Source organism: Lepus europaeus, chromosome 17 (assembly GCF_033115175.1).
Source record: "Lepus europaeus isolate LE1 chromosome 17, mLepTim1.pri, whole genome shotgun sequence".
NCBI classification, from domain to species: Eukaryota; Metazoa; Chordata; class Mammalia; order Lagomorpha; family Leporidae; genus Lepus; species Lepus europaeus.
In genome coordinates, this window is record NC_084843.1 from 32,652,216 (window position 1) to 32,665,520 (window position 13,305).

Here is a 13,305-nt window from a genome sequence, read left to right on the forward strand (position 1 = left end):
GAACCAGTGCCCACATGGGATGCCGGCACTGCAGGTGGCGCTTGACCAGCCACATCGCAGTGCAGGCCCCTTCCCCTAATTTTCAAAGGGTTCTTCCAAATCAACTATAAAAGGGTGGACAACTCAAAGAAAATTGAGAGAAGATGTGATCATGTAATTCACAGGAAAGATCATATAAATGTCAAAATATGTGAAAAACTATCCAGCTTCACTAAAGTGAAAATGGTAGAAAATTCCATAAAACCAGTATTGGCCAGAGTGTGGGGCAATAGAGCTTTTAAATATATGATTAGTGAGTGTATGAATAGATAACATGTGGGGGAGTGCAATTGACAGTATTATCAAAATTTCCCAGGAACGTACCCTGGTAGTCTGTTCAGCCCCTGCCCAAAGATCTCCCTTACCATGGGCAAGTGAGAGTTCTACTGTTTCACTTTTTTCTATTTATTTGTCTTTCTCTCCTCTGTGACTTCGTTTGGTTAGAAAAAAACTAGAGTCACCCTAAACAGACATTAGTAGAAGATGGATGGAATACATTTTAATCCTATAAAAAACATTACCATGAAATAAGCTTAATATTATGCTATTGTTTTTCAGAATTTGAGAGGGAGGAGGGGTGGAGAGAGAGTGCGATGTGTGCAATGCACCAATCTGCTGGATCACTTCCCAAACGCGTGTGATGGCCCGGGCTGTGCCTGCCTGAAGCCAGGAGTTTAATCTAAGTCTTCCACACAGGTGACAGGAGCCCAGTTACTTGAGACAGCATCACTGCCACCCGCGGTCTGCATTAGCAAGATGCTGGGTTCAGGACAGGGTTGGGTACCCAACCCATGTACTCCAATATGGGACCCAGGCATCCTAAACTGTGTCTTAACCGCTCGGTCAAACCTCACCCACTGTGTTGTCTTGAAAAGAATGAATGAGTTCTATATGAGCTCTTATTAAAAAGATCTTGAAGGAGCAGGTGTTTATCCTAGTGGTAGAAATGCCCATGTCTCATCTGAGTTTCATTCCTGTCTTTAGCTCCAGACTCCGACTTCTTGCCAAGGCAGATACAGATGATTCAAGTAACTGGGTTCCTGCCACCCATGCGGGAGGCCTGGATCAAATTTTCAGCTCCTGATTCCTGCCTTGGCCCAGCCCTGACCATTGTGGGCATTTGGGGGAGTGAAGCAGTGGATAGGAACTCTGTTCCTCTACCTCTTAAGTAAAAAAAAAAAAAAAAAATTCTAAATTGAGGGAAAAGGGCAAGCTTTTCATAGTGTACTTACTGTATTGAGTAAGTAAAACATGTAATGGGATAAATATATGGACCTACAGATACATGTATAAACATACAGATGCATACACAGATACAGAGACATATGACTTTATATGGAAAACTATATGTCTGTAGCTATATTAAGGTTTCCTGGAAAGACATCCAAGAAACTGTTAGCAGCGGTTGCCTATGATCAAGTAACTGGATGAGGAAACTTCATATTTAATCTTTTGTCATGTACTTTTTAACTCAATAGAGGTTATCTGCGTTAGTGGGATCATAGCCCATTTCTGTTTTACTCCTTTCTGTGTTAGGAATGGTAAATAAATAGTATTTGAAAATATGATTATGCTCAGAAGGATGCCATCTTTAAAAGTCCCCTGGTAATGGTCCGTGGACACATGCTTCCCAAAACTCAGCTGTCTCCTTTGGCAGCTGTTTCTCCTTGTCAGTGAGAGACTCAGCACCCAGGGCAGGAGGGCTGGGATGTGCACTTTATCCCAGAAGGAGAGACCATGTCTCTACTCACATCCTCAAGAGGATCCATGACCACCAAAGAGGTCAAGCAGCATTTGGTGGGGTTGGGGAGGGTTCTATATTGGGTGCGAAGATAAACAGTGAGAACACTGTCACCCACAAAGTTATGTGTTTCTTTTTCACACACACAAACACACGTATACACCTGCACACGTGTGTGGAACACACATGAGGGGCTTGCCTCGCCTGATAATCCCTGGCCTGCTGACTGGTATTTTTGCACTGCTGCAGCTGCTGCTCCTATGTCGGGCGCCGAGGAGGAGGCCCGCAGGCCATTTCCATTGGGAAGAACTGTGACAAGTTTGGCATTGTGGCTCATGAGCTGGGCCACGTGGTTGGGTTCTGGCATGAACACACCCGCCCGGACAGAGACCAACACGTCACCATCATCAGAGAAAACATTCAGCCAGGTAAGGGGGCGTGGGGACAGCCCAGGGCCACTTGGTCAGGAAAGAGGCATCCCCAGAGCCAGGCGATTGTCCCCAGCACTGCCCTTGTCTGCCTGTGGCCCTCCCTGGGAGGTCCTCTGCCTAGCTTGTAGGGGGAGCAGAAGCGAAATGATTTTCCATGTTGTAAGGGACAGTGAAACCCAACTCCGCTTCCTAAAAGGAACAAGCTGGGCCAGAGCAGAGCTGATGAGCAGAAAACAAACACACACAGTTCTCTTGACTGATTTTATCAGAATCCTTTCTGCTGACTTGGGCTACACATGTCTTAAAGACCGAAACACAATCAGGAAGGTGTGTGTGTGAAAGCAGTGTTTCTGCCCAGAGACATTCTCCTGCAAGCAGATAACACATCCAGATGCTTTAAAAATGGCTTTTCCAAAAAAAAAAAAATTAAAAAAAAAATGCCTTTTCATGTTCATTGTGCAGGGAAATTGCTATTAAACGTGAGAGGGGCTGATTGAATAGTATGGTTGCCTTAAAAATATTTTAGAGAACGTGAATTGTGAACATTTGTGAAATTAACTTTGATTTGTTTTGTCTCTTCTAATTCCAACATCAGGGTTCTTTTTGGAGGGTGGGTAGCAAATTGATAGTGAACTTGTCTGAAACTTTAAGGCTTTTGAATGGCTTTGGGGAGGGGACGGGACGGAGTAGGGGGGATGGGGGGACATAAGGCTTGCTGTAAGCTTCAGGGTTCCCTTTCTGTCCAAACAACACGCTCAGCACCGCAGAGCCTGCTGGGACCGCCTGGGTGGATAGGGCTCTGGGAAGCTGCAGGGCCCCTCCCCTGCTTCCCTTCAGTGGGCTGCTTTTGGTTTCACAGGTCAGGAGTATAATTTCTTGAAGATGGAAGCTGGGGAAGTGAGCTCCCTGGGAGAGACCTACGACTTCGACAGCATCATGCACTACGCCCGGAACACCTTCTCCAGGTCGGAACCTCTGCTCTGCCCTGTGCGTGTTCCCCGCACCCGCCCGCGTCTGGTGGGAGCAGGGTAGGAGCTCTCGGGAGAGTGGTCCCCACAGGCCACGCCCACAGAGCCGCTGGCGCACCTGTCCTTGAAATGCAGCAGTGAAATAGGGTGGAGTCAGGTCCTCAGAGATAACACTGGCAGCCCCTCAGGCAAACTGGGAAAGGACGTAATGGTGAGGTTGCCGGGCTGACAACACAGAGGCACCAGGACCCGGATTCTATAGGTGGCCTGGGTTGTTGGGCGCTAGGCCTGGCACAGCAGTGAGCGCCATAAACCACGATTCATTCCAGAGGTGCTCAAGAGCAGGGTCTGGTCAGCTCCAGAGTGCACAGCTGGCAGGGGGCAGATTGACAAGGACCCCGGTCTCCTGCCTGCAGGTCTCAGAGGGTGGGAGTTGGTGGACCTGAGCAGGGCTCAGGCAGCGTGGTTTCTTAAAAAAATTTGTATTTATTTAATATTTTATTAAAGAATGGGGAGACAGGAGAGAGAAAGAGGAGAGATCCCATCTGCTGGTTCACTTACTCCCTAAATGCCCAGGGCTAGGCCAGACCCAAGCCTAGAGCCAGGAGCTCTGGTTCCTCCATGGGGTGGCAGGGACTCAAATACTTGAGCCAGCACCTGCTGCCTGCTAGGGTGCACATTAGCAGGAAGCTGGAATCGAGAGCAGGACTGGGGCTCAAGCGAGCGGAGAGAGACTCTGTGCCCGAACATTAGAAGGGGCAACGGCACCTTGCCCTGGGATTTGCGTGTTACCGGCAAGGACTCATTAACTTAACAATCTGCACGCTACCTTCTCCTGGCCCAGAGTTCAGAAGGCTTTTGGCGAATCTGTTCTGCAGGAGGCGGGTACCTGCTGTGTCCTTAATGCCGGAGTTCTGCATGGGTTTCCAGAATCCACTGCTCAGTGGGTCCTTACTGGCAGATTTTTCTGGTATTTGTCAAGTTCTCCTTATACCCTAACTCCATGGCACTCGTCCTGGCCACGCAGCCCCTGGAGATGGCCTGTACCTCGTCTTTGACTCTATAAGCAGAGAATTCTGCACCGAGCAGGGGGGGCAAAGGCTGCTCCTGCTGGTGGGAAACTCTGCCTGCACAGTCTTTACGACCCAACTGTCTCCTTGCACTTCATGCCCTCCCCCGGGGCTGGCCCCAGGCTGTGGGGGTGGTGTCTGTGGAGGTTTGTTGGGCACAGTTCCAGGAGATGAGGGGACCATCCTCTGGGACAGGGGCGCCTTTGTGTAGTGGACTCAGAACTGACGGTTTTATTTCCTAAGGCATCTGCCAAACCCTTTCTGGGCTTAGTGGAATCTCAATGCCAAAACTTGTCCTACACGAGAGGGGGAAGGGACGTTACTGAGTGGTTTACACAGGGGAACAGCTCTTCTCGTAAATGTCCTCCAGGCCACCGCAGCGCTGGCAGCTCAGGGGTGTGCAGGGGAGAGAGTCCCACCCCAGGGAGCCGGCCGCCTGAGCCAGCACAGCTCCTGTGTTTGAAGTCTGCAGTGTCCTTACCTCTATCGAGCCACGCATGGGGAGGCCTCCCGGCTCTTGGGCAGTGGGAAACACTGGGGCTGGACAGAGGAAGATGGGCGGAGGTGAGCTCCAGGGCTGCTTGGCTTCCAGTGCCGGCTCTGTGCCCTGGGCAAGTCACTTGGGAGCTTTTCTCACCTCTAGAGTGGGCCGTCTGGTGATCCAGGCACCTGCTGTAGGGAGTTATAAAGATGGCACGAGATAATGCGTGCAAAGTGCCCCACGCAGATCTGGCACGTGGGGAGTTCCTGTGAGTAGAGTTGGGGGGAGAACGTGGTCTCCCTGTGCCACGCCCCCTGGCAAAGTTGCTGACGTGGTGTGGCCAGCGGCAGGGTTGCTTAACCTGGCCTGCCTAGGCTGTGGTGCCCCTTAGGTCTGTGCCGCAGAATCCTTTCATCATGAGAGCCAAGGAAGTAGTTCCAAAGGGACACACCTTTTGCTGGGGCAGAGGGGCCTGCTTTTAGAGGAGTAATTCGTGATTGGATTTGGACTTCTCTGTGGAACCATCCCTTGTGAGTCAAGACTTCGTGAGGGTGGTGGAGGAGACCTGGTATTCCATGGAAGCTTTCTCTAGAGGACTCCAGACCCAGAGAAGAGGCAGCAGGGACCAGAGCGAGGCAGGTCAGTGGGCTAAACATCAGGTTCAGGGCTGCCGCGAAGGAAATCCATACAGGCTCTGGACTCCCATGTGCTCACATCTTAAGAAAGTGAGCTTGAAGTCTGATTTACAAAAGAAAACGAAAATACTTACAAAATCTAAAGACAACGAAGTGAGGTAGGAAGAAGAAAGGAAGAAAATGGGTCTTTTCCAGGGTAGTGGAGCACGGAAAACAGAGCACTAGGGGGGGAAGGGAGAGTGCACAGCTAAGAAAAGTGATGTGGCAACATGTTCATGCTTCCTTCTGGATATAAATTACTATTTTTCTTTGCAAAATGTTTGGGAGACCATGGCTGCACAACTTACGAAAGCAGCATTTTTTTTTTTTTTTTGACAGGCAGAGTGGACAGTGAGAGAGAGAGAGAGAGACAGAGAGAAAGGTCTTCCTTTTGCCGTTGGTTCACCCTCCAATGGCCGCTGCGGCCGGCGCATCATGCTGATCCGAAGCCAGGAGCCAGGCACCTCTCCTGGTCTCCCATGAGGGTGCAGGGCCCAAGGACTTGGGCCATCCTCCACTGCCTTCCCGGGCCATATTTGAGCAACCGGGATAGAATCCGGCGCCCCAACCGGGACTAGAACCCGGTGTGCCGGCGCCACAAGGCAGAGGATTAGCCTGTCGAGCCACGGCGCCGGCCAGCAGCATTTCTTGAGACCTGCTGTGCTCCTGTCCCCACGGACAGGGATGACGGACCAGCCTTCGCTGCCTAAGGAGCATGCCCCTTCAGAGAAGACTGGTGCCCCCAGCAGCAGGCTTCAGGGACAACAGAGCAGCATGAGAAGGGAGCTAGACTCATGAAAAGGCCTAGAGAGAGGTGTGGTGAAGCCCAGGTAAGAGGGGGAGAAAGGACCTGGGCAAGACTTTTAAGAGGGAAGGATACCCAATGGGGTTTTGGAGAATGAATAGGAGTTTGTGAGTAGACAAGAGCATGGGCAGTCCTCACAGCATGTACAGGGCTGAGAAGGAGTTTGGTGTTGCTTAAGGCGGGTGTGCAGAGCTGTTGTCGGAGAGGAAGGCGGTGGCCGGTGTACAAAGTCTGGAGAGCCAGGTGGTGGTTGGAAGTTGGTGAAGGGCTCTAGGCCAAAAGGGCACGCTCGTCCCCCTGCATTTCTGGGAGATTACATTGCAGGAGGTAGAGCAGAGGCAGCTGAGTCTACAGGGAGCGACCCATTGAGAGGCTCTGGGGAGGAATTCAGGAATGGGTGCCGAGCACCCGAGCTCAGGCAGTGGCCGTGGACAGCACCTGGATTCCACAAGAGAGGGTGAGCCAGAGGGACCTTCCCTGCTGTTGTGAGAGGCCAGGGCTGGAGAGTGAATGGAAGAATGGATAACAGGGAGTGTGGCGGAAGTGAGGCTCCTAGGGCAGCCCCCGGAGGGGAGCATGGCCATGGCGGAGCTGAGGCCCCTAGGACAGCCCCCTGGAGGGGAGTGTGGCGGAAGTGAGGCCCCTAGGGCAGCCCCTGGAGGGGAGCGTGGCCATGGCGGAGCTGAGGCCCCTAGGGCAGCCCCCGGAGGGGAGCGTGGCCATGGTGGAGCTGAGGCCCCTAGGGCAGCCCCTGGAGGTGAGTGTGGCCATGGTGGAGGTGAGGCCCCTAGGACAGCCCCTGGAGGGGAGCGTGGCCATGGCGGAGCTGAGGCCCCTAGGGCAGCCCCCGGAGGGGAGCGTGGCCATGGTGGAGCTGAGGCCCCTAGGGCAGCCCCTGGAGGGGAGCGTGGCCATGGTGGAGGTGAGGCCCCTAGGGCAGCCCCCTGGAGGGGAGTGTGGCGGAAGTGAGGCCCCTAGGGCAGCCCCTGGAGGGGAGCGTGGCCATGGCGGAGCTGAGGCCCCTAGGGCAGCCCCCGGAGGGGAGTGTGGCGGAAGTGAGGCCCCTAGGGCAGCCCCTGGAGGGGAGCGTGGCGGAAGTGAGGCCCCTAGGGCAGCCCCTGGAGGGGAGCGTGGCCATGGCGGAGCTGAGGCCCCTAGGGCAGCCCCCGGAGGGGAGCGTGGCCATGGTGGAGGTGAGGCCCCTAGGGCAGCCCCTGGAGGTGAGTGTGGCCATGGTGGAGGTGAGGCCCCTAGGACAGCCCCCGGAGGGGAGCGTGGCCATGGCGGAGCTGAGGCCCCTAGGGCAGCCCCTGGAGGGGAGCGTGGCCATGGTGGAGGTGAGGCCCCTAGGGCAGCCCCTGGAGGTGAGTGTGGCCATGGTGGAGCTGAGGCCCCTAGGGCAGCCCCCGGAGGGGAGCGTGGCCATGGCGGAGCTGAGGCCCCTAGGGCAGCCCCTGGAGGGGAGCGTGGCGGAGGTGAGGCTCCTAGGGCAGCCCCTGGAGGGGAGCGTGGTGGAGGTGAGGCTCATAGCTCAGCCCCTGGAGGGGAGCGTGGCGGAGCTGAGGCCCCTAGGGCAGCCCCTGGAGGGGAGCGTGGCGGAGCTGAGGCCCCTAGGGCAGCCCCTGGAGGGGAGCGTGGCGGAGGTGAGGCTCATAGCTCAGCCCCTGGAGGTGAGTGTGGTGGAGGTGAGGCTCATAGGGCAGCCCCTGGAGGGGTTGCCAGGTTCAGGGACTTGGCAGGTGGTTCTGGGCTAGAAACAGAGCATGAGCTGTGAGCACACAGGTGGTGGTTAGAGCAAGGAGGGGCAGATGGAGTATGGGGTGGGGAGGGCAGAAACCTGAAGAGGGAAGCGGAAATGGCTCCTGCATCATTGCTCAGAGAGAGCCGCGCCCTGGTAGGCGGAAGAAGATAGGAGGAAGGAGGGACAGCCATGGTCCGGGGCGGCGGAGGGGGCAGATGAAGACCAAGGGGCACCCCTGGTCAGCGGCCGGGTTGCTGTTGGAATGAGGAGTGGGTGAAAGGGATGCGTTAAACAGCACGCAGGCAACCCTTTCCAGAAACCCGGTGAGGAAGGGGAGGCGAGAAACAGGGCGATGACTGGAGCCGGACCCTGTTCCAGGGAACACCTCACTTCTAGGAGGGGCACCAAACAGAGGGGCTGGAGGCCAAGCAGGAGGCCCAGCACTCGTGGCAGGCCAGTCAGTGTGAGTAGGGCCGGGGCTCCACTGGCCTGCCTGCTTTCCATGTGGCTGCTTTAGAAACAAAACTGTTGGGCCTGGCACTGTGGCATAGCTTGGTTAAGCTGCTGTCTGCAGTGCCAGCATCCCATATGGACACTGGTTCAAGTCCCAGCAGCTCCACTTCAAATCCAGCTCCCTGCTAATGCACCTGGGAAAGCAGCAGAGGATAGACCAAGTGCTTGGGTCCCTGCAGGCCCATGGAAGACCCAGAAGAAACTCTTGGCTCCTGGCTTTGGCTTGGCTCAGCCTCAGGCTTTGTGGCCATTTGGAGAGTGAACTAGCGGAAGAAAAATCTTTCTGTCTCTCTAACTCTGCCTTTAAAATAAATTAATAAATCTTTAAAAAAAGAAATGAAGCTGTCATTTAGATTCTATTTACATGGCCACAGAGCTTTCTCTGTGAGAACTGCCATCGAAGCCAATGTCTGCTGTTCATAGTAGTAAAACGATGCTCACCCAGGCAGCAGAGCCAGGCCTGGCCTAGAAATCATTAGCTCCTTTGACTCCCTCCAGTTCTCTGCATTTATCTCATTTTCCTTCTGATTGCTGCCCCCCACCCTTGCCCTCAAACTTGATCTCCAATGTGTACTGCACCTGCTGACCAACCCTGGCGGTCTCACACTGTCCCAGTGCCCAGGATCCTTCCTGGTGCAGCTCCAAGACTTCTCTGTGCATAACTCCAGGGGACACCATGCACGCCGTGGTTTCTCCAAATGGTGCTGCCTGCACTGTGCCGGGTGGTGGTCCTGGAACCTCTTCGTGGAAATGCTCAGGTTGCATCAGCCAGGGAGCCCAAGGCCACGGCACTGGAGCATACTTTTAACCTTGGCTGAGTCCTCTTCCCTGTGGGAAGTGAGCAGGCAGCTGACGAGATGGAAGGCTGGACGGTCAGCGCAGCACGAGTGGAGGCAGCCCCGGTCCGGCCAGGCTGGGCAGAGGGGGCTGGGGAGGAATGTTGATGGAGTTCTGGGCAAGGAAATGAAGGCTGTAAATCCCAGCACAGACAGCCTGGCGACCTTGACTTTCTCTCTCTCCTCCCCCCCCCCCCCCCTTGCTTCCTGTAGAGGAGTTTTCTTAGACACCATCCTTCCCCGTCGAGATGACAACGGTGTCAGGCCCACCATCGGCCAGCGCGTGCGGCTCAGTCAGGGAGACATAGCACAAGCCAGGAAGCTGTACAAATGCCCAGGTAATGTGGGGCCTGGGGTGGGGTGGGGGTTCCCAACACCTCCTGGGCATCCCATCGTGCACAGCACCACTACTGCTTGCAAACAGCCCCCTTGCTGGGAAAGCTACTTGGTAGTTACTTGGTGTCCTGCTGTTGGGAGATGCTGGACAGCATCGAAAGCCAAAACGGGGAAATGACCACAGGTAGCAAAGAGAAGAAGAGGTTTTAGAACCCACTGCTGTACTTGTGGGAGGCTTTGGACTTCCTGGCAGAGCCCTGGTGTCTCCCCTAACAGGGAGCATCTCTCCTTTCCATGGGACTGAGGGGTGTGGGTTTGGCAAATCCTGCAAGGTGGAGGCAGTGTCAGTGCTGTGAGGTCATTCTATGAACTTGGGGCTCTCTTAACCATCAAACCATCAAAGGTCCTGGTCAGTGGTCAGCACACTGCCCTTGAAGGCTGGATGCTCCACTGGGGTCAGACCAAATGCCTGTGCCTGTCCCTTGGCCAGTGCAGAAGTTCCCTCCTGTTGGCTTAAGCATTGTCACTCTGGCCCCTGCCCAGCCCTCCTCCCACTGTACAGGGCTGAGGTCTCCCAGGCACCTTGGAGCTGTTCAGCTTGGGTGCAAAGAATGGGTTATAGCAGCTGAGTGTGTGCCACTGATGGGAGAGACCACTGATGTGACAGTGGTCTGGGGAGGATGGAAGTGCCACCTCTGGCAGGTCCAGAAACCTTTTCCAAGCCTCCAGGCCAGACACAGTGTTTAATCACAGGGCAGAATAGTGGTAATGAGGGTTATCAGAAAGTCTGGGCTGTCATTCTGCCTTACAGACCAAGATCACAGTGCAGGCATGCGCAACGTGGGGCTTATTTCTCCCCCTGCCCTGAAACGCTAGGAACTACGTGTGTTCCTCTGGCTATGAGTCATCTGGGGGCACACTGGGTTCATATATGAGCCACGTATACCATATTGCCTCGCAGAATGGAGAGGAAACCTTTAGCGCCTTCCCTGGGAAACGAAGCAGGAATCCTTGGGTCACGATGTACACGCTGCTCACTTCCCCAGAGGGGCCAGGCAGCTGGAGAATGCCAGGGAGCCACATGGTAACGTATCCGCTCTTGCAGAATGTTGATGATTATTCCGAAATAATTTCCGTGGCGCCCTCGGGGGTGTTGACTGCCGGGCCTAATCCTCATGCTGCCTGGCAGTTGCTGGGTAACGTGATACCCAAGGCCTGATATCCAGGATTTCCTGAGACGGACGGCGGGCAGTTCTCCACTTAGCCCTGCCTGCGGTTCCCAATAGCACAGAGCTCGGGCAATGTCACATCACAGCTGACAGCCAGGGCGGCTGCGGGGCAGGGGTTGACCTGCATGTTGGGAAGATGTTTATGGATGCTCCTGTCCATGCCTGGGGGGACCCCTAATAGGAGGGACACTCCGTGTCTCTGTCTCTGGGGTCTGAAGGCCTGTGGGTCAGGGGAATACATAACCTGTATTCACACAGGTCCTTTGTTTGTGGACAAGTTAGGAGAACAGTTTTTCACACATGTAGACTATGTTCTGGACTCATAACCAGGTAGCGGTTCAGCATTCAAGGGCGCAGTAATCTACAAAAGAATACTCCAAGTCCCTGTGCCTCTGCATTTTTCTCTGTTTTCTTGACAATTTTTTAAAAAAGATTTTATCTATTTGAGAGAGAGAGAGTCACAGACAGAGAGAGGGAGAGACAGAGGGAAAGGTCTTCTATTTACTGGTTCACTCCCCAAATGACCGCAATGGCTGGAGCTGCGCAGAACTGAAGCCAGGAGCTTCTTCCAGGTCTCCCATGGGGGTGCAGGGGCCCAAGGACCTGGGGCCATCCTCTTTTGCTTTCCCAGGCCACAGCACAGAGCTGGATCAGAAGAGGAGCAGCCGGGACTTGAACCAGCGCCCTTATGGGATGCTGGCACTGCAGGCTTAGCTCACTACGCCACAGCACTGGCCCCTCCTGACAGTTTGGCAGCCCTTTCAGAGTGGGTGGCAGATGAGGAAGAGAAACGCGTCTCAAGGTCCCCCACCGTGTTTCCCCTGCACCCACTTGCGCCCCCGCGTTCTCTGTGCTATGAGATTATTAGTAGGGATTATTATGACTGCTGTGCACGGAGCGCTCACCATATGCCCAGCACTGAGCGGATGCATTCTGTGTGTGGTGTGGATGATTCCAGTGACTCTTTGAGATTGTCTCTGTCCATCTTACAGACGAAGGCCCAGCCAGGGGAGGACACCTGCCCGCCACAGAGCTGACCCAAGCCCTGCTCTGGGCCAGGCCTCAGAAGTCCCAGAGGTTTTATTCTGTCATGCTTGGATTCTACTTTCCCATCTGTTAGCCAGAAAAAATATCAATGTGCCTGGCACACTGCTCTCCAGTGTGGGGAAGCGGTGTGTGTGTTCAGTGGCCAGAGACGGGCCTTCGCTGCTCCGGTGAGAGCAGGTACAAGTGCCCGCATCTCAGTTGTCCTTTTGCCTGTGCAGCTTGTGGGGAGACCCTGCAGGACACGACAGGAAACTTTTCCGCTCCTGGTTTCCCAGATGGCTACCCTTCCTACTCCCACTGTGTGTGGAGGATCTCGGTCACTCCAGGGGAAAAGGTAGGTGAGAACCCCCGGGGGAAACGCACAGCCCGCTCTGAGTTGGGTGAGGCGGGAGGAATTACCCCTCTGGTTAATGGTAGTAAAGATGGCCGTTTTGTTACAAGCACCCACTGCACACCAGGCACTGTGTTGCATGCTTGGCACACAAGGCTCTTGGATTGTTTGGTCTGTCTCACCCCATGGAGGCCTGGGGCATACTAAATGTCCATGTCACTTATAAATCAAGGAGGCTCCATCCTCCTGCCACTAGATGGTTATAATCCAGTCCCCCTGAGGGAAGGGACGCAATCTGGAATTTCTGGGCTCCTTGGAGTGCTGCTGAGGGAGGTGCAGCCTCCATCTCACCATCCGGGGCCTCAGGAGCACCTGCTGACACCCCAGCCCATGCTCCCAAGCACCATCCACCCCTACCTGGTGAACAGCTGTCCTGCTGTGGCGGTGGGGGTGGGCTGGCCAGGTGTGCCAACTCCCCTTGGCAGGATGGGTCTAGGGAAGAAACCTGTGAACCCAAGAGCTACTTTTTTTATTTGTTGTTTTCATATTATTTGAGAGACACAGAGGGAAAGACAGACAGACAGAGCTCCTGATCTACTGGCTCACCTTCAAAATGCCAGCAACGGTTGGGGCTGGCTCAGGCTGAAGCTGGGAGCTGGGAACTCAATCCATGTCTCCCACCTGGGCAGCAGGAGCTTAACCACCTGAGCCATCACCTGCTGCCTTCCAGAATCTGCAATGGCAGGAATCAGGAGCTAGGACCAGGTGTGAGATCCAGTTTCTCCAATAGGAGATGCAGGCATCTTAGCCAGCCTCTTTACTGCTAAGGCCAAATGCCTGCCCTGGCTCAGAGCTGTTTGGACTGGGACTCCCCAGGTCCTGGCTCCCCAGAGGGTGGCCTCGTGTCTGGGCAAGCTCTGATTACGCACACTTCCTTGGCCCCCAGAATTCAGTGTAATGAGCCCAGGGCAGGGGCCTCTTGCCCTGGTCCCAGAATAGTAAATTCAAAACCCTTCCATAGGGAGAAGGCATATTCCTGTATCCATTATATGGTTGGGGAATT

At 54.6% G+C, this 13,305-nt stretch overlaps 1 protein-coding gene across 1 annotated transcript in view; it reads left to right on the forward strand.

Annotated features, from left to right (window-relative positions):
* The window catches only part of TLL2 (tolloid like 2), a 137,701-nt gene that overhangs the window by 87,316 nt on the left and 37,080 nt on the right, over positions 1–13,305 (forward strand). The window contains exons 7-10 of the mRNA XM_062214274.1: positions 2,030–2,208; positions 3,071–3,176; positions 9,513–9,637; positions 12,130–12,245. Of these exons, the coding sequence (XP_062070258.1) occupies positions 2,030–2,208; positions 3,071–3,176; positions 9,513–9,637; positions 12,130–12,245 (526 nt within the window). The remainder of the gene's footprint in view (positions 1–2,029; positions 2,209–3,070; positions 3,177–9,512; positions 9,638–12,129; positions 12,246–13,305) is intronic.